The 18071-nt window shown below is 37.8% G+C and overlaps 1 protein-coding gene across 9 annotated transcripts in view; it reads left to right on the forward strand.

Moving 5' to 3' along the window:
* Nucleotides 1–5404: 5404 nt before the first annotated feature.
* NFAT5 (nuclear factor of activated T cells 5) overlaps nucleotides 5405–18071 on the forward strand; it is a 129954-nt gene continuing 117287 nt past the window's right edge. For 2 of the 9 annotated variants that reach the window (XM_024556144.4, XM_071219851.1), the window contains exons 1-2: nucleotides 5405–5851; nucleotides 7536–7589. In XM_024556144.4, the coding sequence (XP_024411912.2) occupies nucleotides 5779–5851; nucleotides 7536–7589 (127 nt within the window). In that variant the 5' untranslated portion in view covers nucleotides 5405–5778. Of the gene's footprint in view, nucleotides 5852–7535; nucleotides 7621–18071 lie in introns of those variants that run through there. The other 7 variants (XM_024556142.4, XM_024556141.4, XM_024556147.3 and 4 more) reach the window with 7 other exon arrangements.

Raw genomic sequence — 18071 nt, forward strand, 5'->3', positions numbered from 1 at the left:
CTTAGCACAACATTTGAGTCCTTTCTCCTCCGCCCTTTATTTACCTCTCCAGTTTCTTCTTGATTTCTATTAATCTCTGTACCTAATGTTTAATTCCTATTAAGATATCAACAAATGGCTTTAGATAGTTTATTTCTTGCTGCCTAGGTGCTGAAGTTATGTGCTCACAATCAATTTTAAACTATTTAAGGCAAGGATGTGTTTTATTTATTTTAACCTTCTCAGAGACTGTCCAACCAAGTGTTTACAATATAAGAGAGACACCATGAACTGTGATTCACCGTGATGATTGCTCTACCAACAGTTCAGTCAAAATGCAATGGAAACTCAGAGGAGAGGACAATTAATGTTGCTTGGAAAGGTCTAGGATGAATTCACAGATGAAGTATTATCTGAACTAGACTTTGAGGGATCTAAATATAAGTTCTTCAGGTAGAGAAACTGAATGAATAAATAAATGAATGTCCTCTTTAAGCCTCATATATTATAATTAGATTCTAACGCCTGGGGACAGATCCCTTGCATGCCTCTTCCCTGTTTGGAGAAGTCCCCATTTCCTTATTCAGCTGAAACAAATGCTTCTCAGGTGGAATATGTTATTTCTAACGTCAGTCTAGTTTATCCAATAACTTTAATTTAGCCCTTAAATTCTGGGGCTTAGTTGTGGATGACCAATTCAACTATTTTTTTTTATCACTGCATACTTAACCGAAGTATTTAGCCATAATCCTTGGCATAGCTGAAAAAAGGACACTCAGTCTTTCTTTGACCACTCGCCGACAAAGTCCAATGAAGCTCAGGTATTTCTTAGGGTATTTGTATCAACACATAAATAGCTGTGATGCATCACAATGTAAACATCTGTAGGTCAGGACTTTGCCCTGCAACTGTCTAGCCTCTTTTAATCCCTGTAGGACATTGAGGTTGCTGTGAAGAGATATCAGCTGTGGGGACAGTGGGTGGAGAAGAATGAGTGACGTGTGTTGAATGGCATTCCTTCCTCTTCCCCTCTATCATCTCACTAAGAAAGCAAAAGGATAATTTACTTCTAGATACCTGTACAGAACTCTAGCATAAAACCTTTCACAATCTATGTGTTTGCTTACAGGTTATTTCCTGTGTCAGGCTGAGAGTTGACATCTTAATACTCATCTTTGTGATATCTTCATATTTCCTGCATCTACCGTAGTTCCTAGGGCCCATTTGTGGAAAGAGGGAAGAATGGGTTTGCTTCATGTAGAATTGGGTTATGTATCTTCCCCCCCCCCCCCGAAATCTTATGAGTTAAAGACATTCATTCCAAGGGAAAAGATGCATGTAGGTTGAAGTTTGCAAAAATTTGTGTACACATTTACAAACCCACAGACCTTAGATTAAAATTCCCTGAATTAAGAGAGAGGGTAATAAGAATTGTAAAATAATTCCTCATTCATATTCTTGGTCAAACTAATGTCACAGCTGAGGCGGGGCTACTAGACTCAGTAAATATTATGATTAGATGTGGAAAGAGCATCTTACAGACCTAAAGCGTGAGTATCAAGGCCAGTGTGATTAAGGACTTGTGTGCAGTTTACCTAAGTCTAAACCGCCTACTCTTGGGATGACCTAGAGACATCCTCCTTTCTTGGTTTAATGGGTTTAAGGGTTTCTATTTTCCCATTAAAGTTTCTCCTCCCTAATCCACCCTTTGAGTTTCTCAGGTATTTACCTCCTTTCTCACTGCTTAAGTGCTCCAGATTCAAGTTGATTGTACCCTGTCTCAGGACTTCCAATTATTCCAGATCTTGAGAGACAGAACTGGTCTCTAAAAGACTTCAGATGAGAAGTGTGTCAGACCAATTTATAAAAACAGGAGTACTTCATCAAAATGAACGAGGGGGCTGACAATCAGATTAAGGTCCTTTGAAAGACATAGGGAGTGAGAATGTTCTAAACCCAATGGTAAAACTATCAAAACTAATTTCTCCTTCAGAAATATTTGCTAGAACATTTCTAAGGAAAAAAATGGACACATAATCACCTAAGACGTTGGTTATAATTTCAGCACAAAGTCAGTCACTGCAATTTCCCACCACTATCAACTCTCCATTATTATTTAATGCTCCCAAGGTGGGGCAAAGATAATTTGCAGTCTGGACTTTTTTTTTTGTCCATGACTTGAATCTCTCTGGAAATTTTCCTTTCAGATTTTGTGTTTAGCAGGTTCTTTACAATATGCGTGTGACTAAAATTATTTTAATAGCCTTAACTGTATTACAATGACAAAGATTCTGTAGATCTTGTGACAACACATTCCTCTGTTCTGTACGAGTTTATTTAATTCCTTTTCAGTGGTTGATATTTGAACCTCTTTCATTTGTAGAGGATCGAGCCACACAATTCACTAAGTGCCTCAACAGGTCCAGGAGGGGTTAAAGAACACACCACCAATATAAAAACTGCCCATCTGTTGTGTAATCTACACATCCTTGCGGCTGAATCTGGGTTCTTGTGAAATTTTGATCAAGTAACTTCAGGAATGTAATATGATGATTGGGAAGTAATATAAAGAAATTCTACAAACTACTGAATTTGCCTTACATTGTTTCATAATTCTATTGTAATTTCCAATGAGAGGAAATTTCCAAATTTTAGGGCTAAAAGTGTTACTTTTTATTGTGCACAGAGAAAGTTTTGTGAAGACATATGTTTGGGGAGTGGGGCAGTTTTTAAAATACAACATGAGCCCTGGCTGGTGTAGCTCAGTGGATCGAGCATGGGCCTGCGAACCAAGGGGTTGCTGGTTCGATTCCCAGTTGGGGCACATGCCTGGGTCGCGAGCCAGGTTCCCAGTGGGGAACACATAGGAGGCAACGACACATTGATGTTTCTCTCCCTCTCTTTCTCCCTCCCTTCCCTTCTAAAAATAAATAAATGAATAAATACAATTTTAAAAATAGAAGAATTCCTTAACTAAGATGATACAGAATGAAGATTAAACAAAAAAAGAAAACATGTCTTAAAAAAATAAAAATAAAATACAACATGAGACTATTTCAAATATGAGATAAAAGGGGAAGTAATGAGACATTAATAACTATAGAGGGAAATGACAGTGGAACTAGGGTTAGGCTGTAATTTACTAAAGATATAATGATCAGATAGTTATTTTTAATAACCTTGAATATCATGTAGGTCATATCACATTTTGTGATCAGAGCTGAGCAAACATTGCTTACTAATTAATTTGTGTTTTAGTCACTGAAGTTTTAAGGACAAAATGAAAATCTAGGTCTTTATGCTGTTGCAGAACATGGCCATGAAAACTATCCATCTAAGCAGTTTTTGAAAAAATGTATCACTGTAAAAGGACATGGAGAGAGGAAATCACTGAGTTTTCAAATACCCATTTAGAGATAATCACTGCTTGTTGCAGGAGCTGATGGGGTGGGGCCTGAACCCAAAGAATCATAGTCTAGGAGAACTCATAGTCCAGGTCTAGTCACACTTTGGGAGATCCCTCTTCACTGTCCTCTTAGTTAAGTAGGGGAAATCTGATTAACCTATACAGTAGAACAGTTGTACTAGGAAAAACAAAAAAAGAGGAGAAAGACGCTTTGCCAATTCGTGACTTCTTAATTCAGGTCAGGAGAGTATCTGGGGATTTCCTATACCCTAAGTTTGTTGAATGATTACATAGGTGTGGGGGAAAGGGCCATGCTCAGAGTGGTTCACCCAACTTTTTTTAGTATTGGGGTTCTACCTGGCAATTTCCTCTCCTGGCATTATGTGTTGACTCACAGAGGGGGTAGGTCTCCAACAGGTGTGACTCCTACTTGGATTCAAAGGCCTTGGCCTAGACCTTGGCCAGTTGGGCAATGTGAGATTTAAGTCTTTCTCTCTCAAATAATTGGCTCTCTGACCATTATGAAGGGAATTACCTTGGGTTTTACTACACCGGTATACTGTGGGGATAGATATTTGAAGGTAGCTTCCTGTTCTGTTTTGCCATCTTGGGGTGGCTTAAAAAAGCTTTCTCACCTCTGACAGTAAGAAAATATTGACAGGGTTGACTAATTACTACATAGAATGCAGTGAAGATAATTGGGGCAACCTCAATCAGATGTTCAGGTAGAAAGACAGGTAGACTGTGATGACACAAGTTTAAATTCTAGGTCTGTAGGTAAAGCTTTGTGAAGGTCCTTACCCCAATGACACCTGCACAGGGGCCTTCTTTGCTGAGTTTCTCTCCCATCCCCAGCACCGCAAGACCAGATGAATTGCTGGGGAAAAGGCTCTCTCAATCAATCAATCAATCAATGTGTGTCTGTGTGTATTACAACAGGATTTTTTTATGATTTGTAATTATCTTTGTAGATAATATAAAAGCAACCCAAATATCTTAAAGTTTTCCCAGGTGGCTGCTGGCATCAATATCCTACATAAGATTAAACTTATTTCCCAACGTGCATACCCTGCACTCCAGTTGGTATCTTAATAGTAGCTTGATTAAAAATTTCTCAGAAGTCTTATTAGACTCAGGAAACGGTCTGTGGTGTAGGTGAGGATTTTCAGTTTTTGCAATGGAAACTTTTGGCCCCATGAACACAATAGAATGTTAAATACTCAATTAAAGGTGCTCTTCCTCCATCCTTGTCTACTCCAAAGGTAAAAAATGAAAAACTGCTTGGAAGAATGATGTTTAGGTTTTTTTCCCCCCTTTTTTTCCCTCTAGAACAGCTAGGTGGAATCATATGATCCCATTTTTATCTTCCATCTCCCACTCTGAATAAACCGGGCCATCCTAGAACAGTCAGATTTTGATTTTTTTTTTTTTTTTTTTTTTTTTTAGTTTTCATCCTTTAAAGGACGTTGCGCGGGGTGGAGTGGGGGAAGGGCAAGAAAAGGAGAAAGGAGAGAAGATACTTTAATTAAAAACAACCAATAACTCAAGGTTTTAGAATATGATATGCCATTTCCTAATTAAGAAATGAACTTGACAGTCCTTTGGCCAACTCAATTTAGACATTGCTTTGTAAACCCCAAAGGGCTGGTGGCTGTCCAAGCAACGAGACTATTCCCCTGCAAGACGCCAATCCACCCGCAGGCCGCGCTGGCCCTGGGGTCCTTTCTCTCTTCGCGCAGACATCTCGGATCCTCAGGTCTGTCTCCAGCGCTCAGCTCGGAGTTGCGAGGGCCGCCTCAGGCTCGCCAGCAGGTCGGTGCAAATACATTTTCCTTCCCCAGGACCCCGGACGCAGACACCTCCCGCCTCCCTCCCTCCCTCCCTCCCTCCCAGCCGGCGGGACCGATTCGCAGCAGCCCTGGCCGCGACGAGACGGCAGGAAGCAAAGCCCCTGTTGATGCTGTTCCACGACGCGCCTTCCCGCCCTCCGGTGGCCGCCCGGCTCTTCCCCGCTTTGGGGCGCCCCCTCCACGCCTGCGCAGTGCCCTGCGGGAGGCGGAGCTCAGATTCCTGTCAGCAGCGGCGGTGGCGGCGACCGTCAGTTTTCTCGCCGGAGAAGCTCCAAACAGACCCGTTGGCTCCTCACCCGCCCTTTCCCCGCCCTGAACCCCCCTCCTGGCTCGCCAGCATTCAGTCCCTGCGGAGTTTCCCCTCCACCCCGCCGCCCGGTCTTCGCCCGGTGGGAGTCTCTGCCCTCGAGGAGGAGGCAGTGGCAGCCACCCTCGCCCTCGCCTCGCCGCCCCCGGTTCGGTGCCCGCGGTCTCGGAGAGGAGTGCCGCCGCCACCGCCGCCCCCCCTCCCGCTGCCCTCGGGCCGGGCTGGGTTGAGCTGCGATGCCCTCGGACTTCATCTCATTGCTCAGCGCGGACCTAGACCTGGAATCGCCCAAGTCCCTGTACTCGCGAGGTGCGTCAGGCTGGGGGCAGCGCGTGGGGGCGGGGAGGCAGGGCCGGGGAAATGGAGGGGTCCGGCTCGGGAGGGACGGCCGAGCGGGGATGGCCTGTCCTGGGGGATGGGGAGACTCCGCGGGGGTCGGGAGACCTGGGAAGCGGCCCCTCCCCCGCGGGGGCTCGGGCGCCGGAGGGGCCCAAACGCCGAGGGCCCCCTCTCTGCGGCACCGGCCGCTCCGAGCGTCCCCGGGCCAGCCCGGCCCGCCGCTCTCCCAGAGCGGCTGACGCCGGCCTCCCCTGCTCAGGGACGGCCCCAGACTGGGCCCCGCGCCGCGATGCGTGGGGCCGCGGCTCCGCTCGCCGGGACTGTCCTCCCTGTTAAAGTTGCCGGCAACCGGGCGGCGTGGCCTGGAGCTGGCCCCGGGCGCAGGGTCACCGTGATCCCCACCTCCAGGCTGCTCGCGCGTCGCCGTTTACCCCCCTCTCCCTCCGGCCTAGTCCACTCCCTCCCCTTGCCGGACGGCCCCCCTTGGCCAGGCGTTCTGCCTGCCCTCGTCATCTCTCCGCTGGAAGGGGCCCGAATTTTCTGTGTCTTCCCCCGTCCTCCTCCCTCCGTGGCGTTCTCATCACTCACTCCTGCCTCGCGTCTACGAAGACAGGGGTGCTCTCTCCGCGTTAGTTTTATTCCTCCCCTGTCCCAGGGGTGCCAGCTCAGGCACAGCCTCTGTCCTTTGAGAATTTTTCTGTTTCATTGCTGTTCGAGGGCTCGGTTCAGGGAGGGGGCGCATTGGACAGAGATTCCCGTTTAAAAACTCTCTGGCTAAAGCCCAAAGGGGGTTCCCAGGATCTAAAATATTAATACTTGAGCTAATCTCTACCGGGGTTGAATTCCTATACTGGACACCACAAGAATGTGTTAGAACAGGTTCCGTGTGCAAGGGGCGTCGCACCAAAATGCTCTGACTGCGCTCTTCACCGCTTCTTAAAGCACTGGGAGGGGACAAAAAGGCAGAACTGGGTTATTAGTGATTGGTTTCACCGTATTTTAGAAATTGTGTGCCATTATGAACTTCCTTCCTGAGAAATTCACGTCTTCAGTGTTTGGTTTTATGTATCCATCGGATGATTGCACCCCCTCCAAAGAGGGGCACTTGAGCCTCACATTCGTGTATTTGAATTGTTTAAGTGAATCCACGTGAGATGGTTTACTCTGGAAGGTACTACTGGACTGTATAGACTGACGATTGAGTTTGTATACAGAGTCCTACTTAGTAACTGTAGCCATTGTCTGTTGCTCTGATGACTTCAGTTGGCAGCCACTATCCTGTAAGATGTTTTTGGGCAATGTCACCTGCAGTAGGAAATATTGTAGCTTTGAGTATCAGAAGACAGTATCAAGAGATGATTCTTAGAGGAGGCAAATGTGGTACAATTGGGGACTAAAAATAGCCAAGACATTAACACCATTTATGCAGTAATCATCAGATAATTTTCCATGAAACAAATGCTTTATGAAAATCTAAGTTTAGCAGAGACCATTGTAGAGGCAATTCAGCCTTCTTTCGCAGAAAATATATTCACAAATATGGGCTTTAGCTCTTAAAAATACATGACAGTTATATAAGAGATGTATGCTATCCTTGGCTTTTAAAAAAAATCATTCAGCATAAAAAGTACTTAATGCTTTTTGTGTTTTTCAGATTCTCTGAAGTTACACCCATCACAGAATTTTCATAGAGCTGGACTATTGGAAGGTCAGCAGAGTGCCATTTTAAAGCATATTGTGTGAGTATGCAAAGGCTTTCTCTGAAATGGAGTTTAAATGAGAAAGTGTGAAACTTTGCAAACTCATACAATGTAGTTTTCTCCTAGAGAGCCTGATCCTTCTTTTAGAGCAGCTGAATGTTTCAGTGGATTTTGTTGCTGTGTTTGATGTGCTCAGTTATTGTATCTGCTTTGAGAAGCCTTGAGTCTCCCCACTCATATCTCTCCATTAAAAATTATATGCTGAGTATTCTACCTTGGAATTCCAGATATTAACAAACCAACCAAATATGAAAAGGCTCAAACACGACCATAGATATAACTAAAAGAGCGACACCAAACACATATTTAGTTTGAAAATTCACAACTTTTATATGCTAAGCATTACAAAATGATATATTAATTATTTATTACAAAGGCATTGATGTCATTACTCTTGCATTGTTTTTAAAGACGAGGAAAGCCAAGTAATAGAGGTGATGATTGAGCTATGCTTAGAAAAAAAGAGTTTTAGAAAGTTCTGGAAATGTTAATAGTGTGTGTAGAATAATTCAGACAACTTTATTTCATGTTGTTTTTTTTAGAGTTTTAAGACAAAAAGTCTCTATGTTGTTTTTATACTTCTGAAGTGATTTCACATACATTATTCTTGAATCTTACAATCCTGGAATTGAACAGCAAAGATACTCATTTCCCCATTGTAAAGATGAGTAACCTGAGGCTGAAATTAAGAGACCTGAGGGGGAAAAAAGTCACACAGTAGCAGAAACAATGCTTTTTGTGTTTTAGTTGGTGCTCTTTACTCAAAGCCAAGCTGCCGCTGTAAAATATATAGGTAACCAGTGCCCGGTGGGGGAGAGGGGGCAGGGATCAGATTCTTAAATATTTTGTTGCCCGCTTAAAAAAGACCCTAAATATTTGTTTGACTTGAGTGTAGGTGTTTGCTTTCTATAAAGAAGTCTGGTATAGTGGAGAAAAATGTGGGTTTTGTAATTGAGCTTAAATTTGAATACCAGTTTAGCTACTTATTAGCTCTGTGACCTTGGCAAGTAATTTTGCCTCTTTAAACTTTAATATTCTTTCTATAAAAATGTATACAATGGCTTCAATTTACTGAGCTAATGTGTTGGAAAATGTCTGGCTTAATAAATGTTTTCTTTTACTATCAGGTGAATTGTTTTAACTATAGAGCATATAAAAGGTTCTCAAATTATTGATTATATTTACAAGAAGGCCATAGATATACATTAGTGGGAAAATCAACTGCAATCTTAGATGAGGAATTATTAGAAGTGTTTCTTAGTGAAACAGATATCTGACTTTTATTCACGATTTTCAATTTGTGACCATGTTGTAGAGTCATATTTGTGTGTACGAACGCATCCATTCTCTGGTCAAAAAACCAGAGAGTGTCATAATCATAGAGATTATTAGGCAGGAGAAAGATGAAAAAAAGTGTTAATTGTTTAAGCAAATATTTTTAGTTGACGGAAATGCAGAAAACCATTTATTATTTATATTTACATGTTTGTGCCTAAATATTTCCATTAATTTTTCATTTTGGTTGAGAAGATACTCAAATATTTAAAGTAAGATCACACTTTTATAGATGATATGTAAAATGTATAAGATGATATATAAAATATGTAAGTATCAAGTATGTCTTGTACTTTTATATCTTTGATACAGGGTATCATAAGAAAGTTGTTTGCTTCTGCAATGCAAGTATTTAATCTATGCAACCAATTTTTTTAATGTTTTTAAAACATTCTTAATGTTTTTATAAACATTTTTTAAATGTCCTTTTATTATGGACATTTTAAAGAATATAAAAATAGAGATAATAAAGTAATGACCCCTTATATACCCATCATCAAGCTTTAACAATTACCAATGGATGTCTAATTTTATTACTATATTCTTCTCTCCTCCCCCAAGCTGTATTATTTTACAACAAATATCAGACATCATATCATGACATACATAAATACTTATGTACTTCTGTATTATAGTGACATTTCTTATATAAATTTTTATTTATTTTTTATTTATTTACTTTTAGAGAGGGGAAGAGAGGGAAAGAAACATCAATGTGTGGTTGCTCCTCACATGCCCCCTTACTGGGGACCTGGCCTGCAACACCATGTGCCCTAGACTGGGAATTGAACCCACGGCCCTTTGGTTTAGAGGCCTGCACTGAATCCACCGAGCTACGCCAGCCAGGGCTCCCCTTCCCTTTTTCAAGGGGACAGTAGGAGGCTACTGCTTCTAGTGTATAGTATAATTCCTAATCTATGTGGAAATTGTAGCCTTGAGGTCAAATTTGGGTTCAAATCCTTGTTCCAACATTTGTGTGTGCCCTCAGCTTAGTCATTTTATCTGTCTTTTTTGTGCTTCAATCTTCTCATCCTTAAATGGGAGCATAAATAGTATCGTCATTATAGGTTGTTGTTGAGGCAAACTCATGTAAAGCATTTAACCTAGCACATAGTAAGGTCTTAATAAATGTTAGCTGAATTAAAACCTTTTAAACAACAACCATCTATATAGTGCATATTTTTTCCGAATTTAAGTTCTTTCTGTAGGAAAATAAAGTAGGAAAACCAGTAATTGGGTGTTATTAAGCTTTAAAACATAGATTTAAAGTCTTTTTACCGTTTAATTAAGTATCCTGCATACCAGTGCTGCTGGATATGCTTCTTCCTGCTATTACCTTTTTTTTTTTAAGATAGGAAATTGTTTTTTTAAAATTGAGGTATAGTTGACATATAACATTGTATTAATATAAGGTATACATTGTAATGATTAGATATTTGTATATATATTGGGAACTGATCACCACACCACAATAAAGCTAATTAACTAGGTCGCCACACATAGTTCTGCTACTGCTTTTTAAATTTAATGTGATGATTACCTGGCAATAGGAAAAGAAAGGATCTAGCTATTTAATGCAATCAAACATAGCCATTAAAATCATATTTCTGATGAAGCCATAATTACACGTGAAACTTCTAATAAAATAAGTAAATAAAAGATACTGCTGCAATTATTTTAAAAATAATTTGCGAAAAATCTGGGACAAAAGTGTATGCTACTAGTATTTACTTTTTAGTTCTGTTTTTGCATTTGCCTACCTTTAAAGAAGATAGTTTGTGTATGTTAAAAAAATAAGATGGCATACAATTAAGGTGTTCAGATTTGAAGGCTAGTATTCTTCTTCGGGGTACCTAGAGAAAAAGTTCAAATACAGAGATAAAGTTACCATTCCTTACACTTTCTAAATTGAAAAATATTGATTATGGTATATATTATGTGCCATATAAAAACTGAGATAAAAATTAAACTATGTGGAAGTATAAAAATAAGATTAACCAAGAGGTCATCCTAGAAATATAGAAATGTAAGATAAGATCAATCAGATAACACAGGAAAAATAAGCAAATTGGAAAAATTGAGTAACAAAAAATGGATTAAAAATTTATAATGCTTTTAATAGCATGAGTTTGGTTACATGATGGATCAAATTAAAGAACTGGTTAAATAAGAACTAAACACCAATATGAATTAAACATTTAAGATTGGTATTTTTAAAAAGAAAATATGAAATACAGTGAGGGGAAAATAAACTTTTTTATTACCATCAATCTATTTGATATGGTACCATGCATAATTATATTTTATAGTTCACAAATGGAAATCCTAAAAATAGTAGCAGTGTCTTACTTGACTTTGTGGAATATTTCTGAATTGTCATTAGGCCTGATTTATTTCTCTTCCTAGGGTCTGTGTTAGTAAGGTAGTTAGGCTATTAACTCTTACCTGATGGAATATATGAAGATACCTTATTGAGAAGGATTTTTTGAAAATACTTAACATTAAAAATAATCTGTTGGGTTCTTGTTTAGTATCTGTTAATTTCTATTGATCCATATCTAGTGAATTAAAAATACCATTATGGAGATAATTATGAAAATGAAGTTTAAATATATGACAAAAATCATACCTAGTTCATCCCAACATCTTGCTTCTAGGATCCGTCTCTGGTTTCCTACCATTTGTTTTTGTGTCTCTTCCTAAACTCCGCTTTCATGATTTTTCTTCAGTCCTATAATTCTATTGTTTATTACAGTAAGAGGATAGAAATTCATATTTAATCAGATGGTTCTTGGCCTGCTCTTAATTGACTCTTGACTGCACTGTAATTCTATTCCAGGAGTCTCCCAGAACTTGAAAGTGGTAGTACAGAAAAACATTTCTTTTTGTAATCAATATAATATACAGGGTGGGGCAAAGTAGGTTTACAGTTGTTTGTATGGAAAATAATACAATAATTAATAAATGATAATTTATTTACCCCACTCTGTATTAAACAGCCACTTTTATTAGACAAAGTTAACTCATCAGATTGTTTTCTATTAAGAATTAACAGGTAATTAGAAAAAAGAAAAGATCAAATTAATCTGAGACATCAGTTGGGCCTGATTATGTAGTGACAGAGGATAGTCCTGTTGGCTTGAGAGTGTGGTAAAAGGCATTCTGCAATAGAAATGTTACTTATTAAACTTACTGTCTTTTCTTGTTAAGATTTTATTTCAGGTTACATAAAAAAGATTTATGTCTCTTTTATTTGCTCTTTTAATAAAAATCAAGGTTATAAAGGGTATAATACACCAATTATAAACATGTACTTGAATGAAAATGTAGAAATTTTCTTTATGGATTAACTACAGATAATGATTTCAGCTTTCATCTATAAATAAAACCTGATGTATAAAGGACCCATATTTTTTATGATTTGAACTGGAGATGTGATTTTTTAGTTACTTTTATTTGTAATTACTATTGAAAATAGATTTTTTCTCTTGCTTTTAATACTGTAGTCCCCCTCTTATCCGCAGTTTCACTTTCCATGGTTTAGGTCTGAAAATATTAAATGGAAAATTCCAAAAATAAACAATTCAAAAGATATTTTGAGAGAGACCACGTCCTCAGAGCTTATTACAATATATTGTTACAATTGTTCTATCTTTAGTTATTGTTGATCTCTTACTTTGCCTAATTTATATATTAAACTTTATCTTAGGTATGAGTATATAGGAAAAAACATAGTACATATAGTGTTTAGTACTATCTGAGGTATTGGACATCCACTGGAGGTCTTGAAATGTCTCCCCCTTGGATAAGGGAAGAATACTGTATTTACTTGTTAAGGAGGTGATGATTATTACCGCTGGCCAGCCATGAATGTTTATTGCGTCTTTCCCATTCAGAAACGTTATGGTTAGTCTTTTAGTACATTTGGTACTTGGTTTTGAAGGTGAGACAAGAACAGAAGAGCTTCTAATAGTGAGCTAAGTTGTTGATTATTCTTATCTTTATAAATTTAGCTCTAGTTTAAAAAATCTACTTAAAGCAGTCTTTGTAGGACATTTTAAAAGAAACAATGTTGGTAGTTAAAGAGAAGAAAGAATAATAAATTCAGTGTTAATATAATTGAAAACATTTTTGAGCAAGTATGTGTATCAGCATTTTATAGGTATTTTTCACATTTAATTTTCAGAAAACTCCTATGAGATAGTATCAGTATCCCTACTTCATAAATGACCATACTGAGGTACAGGGGATTCACTAATTTTCCCAAGGTCATATAGCTAGTGGAGGAGTCTGGAATGTGAAACCTGATAGTTTTACCCCATATTTTTGAGCTTTCCTGATTTTCTTACAGTACAAACATTTTATTAAAAAAATGTTATTTATTGATTCATTTTAGAGATAGAAAGGAAAGGTTTTATTTATTCAGTGATTGATTTTAGAGCTTTAAGAAAGGAAAGAGAGAAACATCGATTTGTGTTTCACTTATTTATTTATGCATTCGTTGGTTGATTTTTTATATGCCCTGACTGGGAATCGAACCTGCAACTTTGGCATATCCAGACAATGCTCTAACCAATGAGATACCTAGCCAGACACAGTACAAACATATTATAATTGGTATTTACACTTTGGGCCCTAATAAGTTTACACCACTGTTTATGTGGTGCAAAAAGAGTACTTTGTATAGGATTCTTTAGCTCTAAATAGCTTCCATAAAATAATAAGAAATTCTATAAGCCATATGTAAAAATCAGTAAAGAATATGGTGATGACACTTTTGGGCAATATTTTAACACTCAATTAGCAAATCATTGCCTGGCTTTGATGGGTGTCTTTAAGATTTAGCTGAAGCACTTTGCTGGTTGAACCATCTCTGTCTTAACTGATGATGGTATTCCGAAGTGAAAAGTAAGGCAAGGGTAAGCAAGCCACCACAAAAGGAGGATTACTTTAGAAATGGAGGATGCCATGGGACTCTCAATTTCTTTGGCAGTAGTTTTATGGAAAGCATAGTAATCATTTTACCCTATTCTCATATGTTTTAGAGCCTAAGTTTGTGAAGAAATGAGCAACAGAAAAAACACTACTAATAGAGTCTCAAGAGTTGGTTTTATTTCTTGATATGGTTGGTCTCTTTGCTTCTAAACTTCCTAATACTACTGTGTTAGGTATTAAAAAAGAGTTTTAATTCTAGTTTGGCCTTGAGACCTCATGGAAAATAGTGTAAGCATTCCTTTTCTTGTTACAGACTTAAAAAAAAAAACAAAAAAACTAGAATGGTTAGTTAAATTAAGAGATAATAGGACCACCATGCATGGATAATGGAGAAAACTAGAGATGTGACCTTAGTCACATTAAAAAAAAAAAAGTCTTGTGCCTTTATCAGAAAATATAATTTTTCTCAACAGTGTTTTTTTTCTCTGTTTAGTGGGATTTTGGGAGGAAGAGGTCAATCTTAATTTTAAAAAGAGTTTTGAAAAATCTGCCCCACAGTACAGAATAACCAGTTAATAGGAGGTGAATGTGAAACTGCAAGTAGACCTATATGCTCAATATCATCTCAAGTCTTTTAACTAGGTACACTTTCCCTGGGACTTCAGTAGATTGAAGTAGGGTATGTGTGTGGGTACATGTAAGGATCGCTCCTGTCAAACCCCAACCCACAACAACTATTAAATTAATCTTGTAATTTTTAACTGTCATGTTCCAGGAACAAACTGCATTTTAAAAACATAAGTCAATGGGAAGTAGGACTTATTTATAGATAGATTTTTAAATACCTATATCTATCTGTCTGTTACATCAGAAACAATGCATGGAAATTTTTTAACTTTTAATTTCTGCCCTGGCTGATGTCGCTCAGTGGATTGAGTGCAGGGCCTGCAAACCAAAGCGTCACCAGTTTGATTCCCAGTCTAGGGCACACACCTGGGTTGCGGGCCAGGTCCCTGGTGGGGGATACATGAGAGGCAACGACACATTGATGTTTCTCTCCCTCTTTTTCTCCTTTCCTTCCCCTCTCTCTCAAGGTAAATAGATAAAAATCTTTTTAAAAAATTTCTGCAGGGTTGTTGGAGCAGTATAGCATCTAAAACACTACCAAACTTGTATTATTCTACTGCTTTTGGAATAATTGTGTTAAGAGTTAAGAATACTTTTTAAACTTTTTTTTTTCTGGTAGGGATTAGTCTTTGAATTACGAGATTTTTAGGTACAGAAGAGTTGGGATTTTTGTTTGGGAGTTTTTGGTCATTTTATTCCTATGATTAACATTTTTTTAAATTAAAACATTTTTGGGGTATAATTGACATATTAACATTGTATTCGTTTTAGATATGTAACATAATGCTTTGATATATGTATATATTGGGTGTCATTACCACAATAACTTTAGTTAACATCTGTCACCATACATAGTTAAATATTTGCATTAAGAACTTTTAACATATACTCTTCTAGCAATTTTCAAGTATACAATGCAATATTGATAACTATAGACACCGTGCTGTACATTACATTCTCAGAATTTATTTATCTATAACTAGAAATTTGTACCACTGACCACCTTCACTTATTTTGTCCACCCTCTCCTGCGCCCATCCCCTACACCCTGCTACTGGCAACTACCAATCTGTTCTCTGTATCTGTGAGTTCAATTCTTTGTTTTTCGGTTTTTTAGATTACACATACATATAAGTGAGATCATACATAATTTGCCTAACTTAGTTCCTTATGTGGTATATCCATTTAACAGAAGAATATTTGGCCATAAAATGGAACAAATTACTACTGATATGTATTACCACATGGATGAACCTTGAAAACATGCTAAGTGAAAGAAGCCAATCACAAAAGACCACATATTGTATAATTCTATTTATATGAAATGTACAGAGTAGGCAAGGAGGTTAGTGGTTCCTGGGGGTATGTTGAGAGTTGGGGGATTAGAGGGACGATAGTTAAAGGGTTTAAGGGGTTTTTTGGGGGGAGGTGATGTAAGTGTTCTACAATTTATTGTTGTGATTGTTGCACAACTCAATATACTAGAGCCAAGTGTATAAATACTTAGAGTGAAATATTATTCCCCCTTAAAAAGGAATGAAATTCTGATACATCTTAAAACACAAATGAACATTGAAAACATATGCTAAATGAAATAAGCCAGACACAGAAGAGCAAATATTATATGATTCCATGGCTCCATGTGGTATCTAGAATTGAGCCAGAAAGTAGAATAGTGGTTACCAGCGAAAATGGGGAAAGGGCAATTGGGAGTTATTGTTTAATAGGTACAGAGTTTATGTTTTAGATTCTGAAGAAGTTCTGGAAATGGATAGTGGTGATGGTTACACAACATTGTAAATGAAGTTAATGCCATTGAATTGTACACTTTAAAAAGTGGATACAATGTTAAATTTTGTTACGTATATTTTTACCACACAAGTATATGTTAAAAACAAAGTTAATTTTAAGAGTCTGAGATATATGAAGTGTTTTGTAAAGTTAATGAAACAGATGATTGTGTGGTGGCACATGGAACAGAGACTATTTTCATTCTTCCCATTGAACAGAATATATTTTAGTTGTTTTATGTTTAGTCATTTTATGGTTTTCTTCCGTTTTTATAAAGTGTGAATTTCTTTTGCTTTCTACATGGGACCCAAAATCTTTAGCTTTAAATGTAACTTAAACACCATTAAGCGTGCAACATCTTGGGTAATAACAAATTTTTGATGAGCCAGTCTAGACTACAGATGACTTTGAAAAATTCATGAAGTAGACACATTAACCTCATTTAGATTGGAACATTTTTGACTATTAATACACATGGTTGATTCATTTTGTTGATTTCTCGAAAGCAAATGTTTATGGTATTTAATAGTAGCAAGAGGATTGTAGTTTTCCAATAAATGTCACAGAATCATGGCAGTGAGCCAGGAAGAAGAAAAGCTGCATTAGTGAAGTGAGACAGACTTCTGTAGCTATGGAAACTGTAAACCCTACTAAGTCTCAGAAAGGTATGCTTTCTGTATTTGTATTATTAATTAGACATTAGTAGACGTTAATGAGGACCCAGGATAACTGATTAAATATAGGTATAATGCTATTCATTACAAGGCCTGGGTAAGAGGAATTGTTGGGCAGTTTAGTATTTGTTTGTATGAACATCAAAGTACTTAATTTATTTATCTCTAATTTGATTTACTAGGCCCTCAACTGCTAGAATATTTTCTATAAAAGGATGTTTTGCCAGATTATTGCCACAGCTCAAGTTTTAAGTTTATCTAAGAATAAATGAGAGAATATGAACATAATCAATTTAGTAAAATTAAATTAGTCTCAACTGGTACTTACATGTTTATTGGTAAATGCATATTAATATGTGCACAAGTAAATTTTTTTTGATATATATTATATTCCAATTGAAATCCCAACTTTTTTTATAGTAGCTGAATATTTAATATTGTATTTCTTTTTTATTTTTTTATTATTATTGTTACAGTGGTCTCAATACCCCCCCATTTACCCTCCTCCCTCCATCCTACCACCTCCCACCCCTGCTCCCACAGTCAATTCCCACACTGTTGTCCATGGCTGTGGGTCATTCATCCATGTTCTTTGTCTAGTCCCTTCCCCATCTTTCCACTATTGCCCTCCTACCCCCTCCCCTCTGGTCACTTTCAGACTGCTCCATGTTTCTATGCCTGTGATTCTATTTTGTTTGTTAGTTTATTTTGTTCATTAGATTCCTCTTACGGGTGAGACCATGTGGTATTTGTCTTATCACCAACTGGTTTATTTCACTTAGCATAATATTCTCCAGTTCCATCCATGCTGTTGCAAAAGGTAGGATTCCCTTCTTTCTGCTGTGTCATATTCCATTGTGTAAATGTACCACAGTTTTTTGATCCACTCATGATGGGCACTTAGGCTGTTTCCAGCACTTTGCTATTGTAAATAGTGCTGCTATGAACATAGGGGTGTGTAGGTTCTTTTGAATTGGTTAGTTGGGATTTTTAGGGTATATCCCAAGCAGCGGAATTGCTGGGTGAAAGGAAGTTCTGTTTTTATTTATGTGCACAAGTAAATTTTAT

The sequence above is a fragment of the Desmodus rotundus genome, chromosome 12 (assembly GCF_022682495.2).
Source record: "Desmodus rotundus isolate HL8 chromosome 12, HLdesRot8A.1, whole genome shotgun sequence".
Lineage (NCBI taxonomy): Eukaryota > Metazoa > Chordata > Mammalia > Chiroptera > Phyllostomidae > Desmodus > Desmodus rotundus.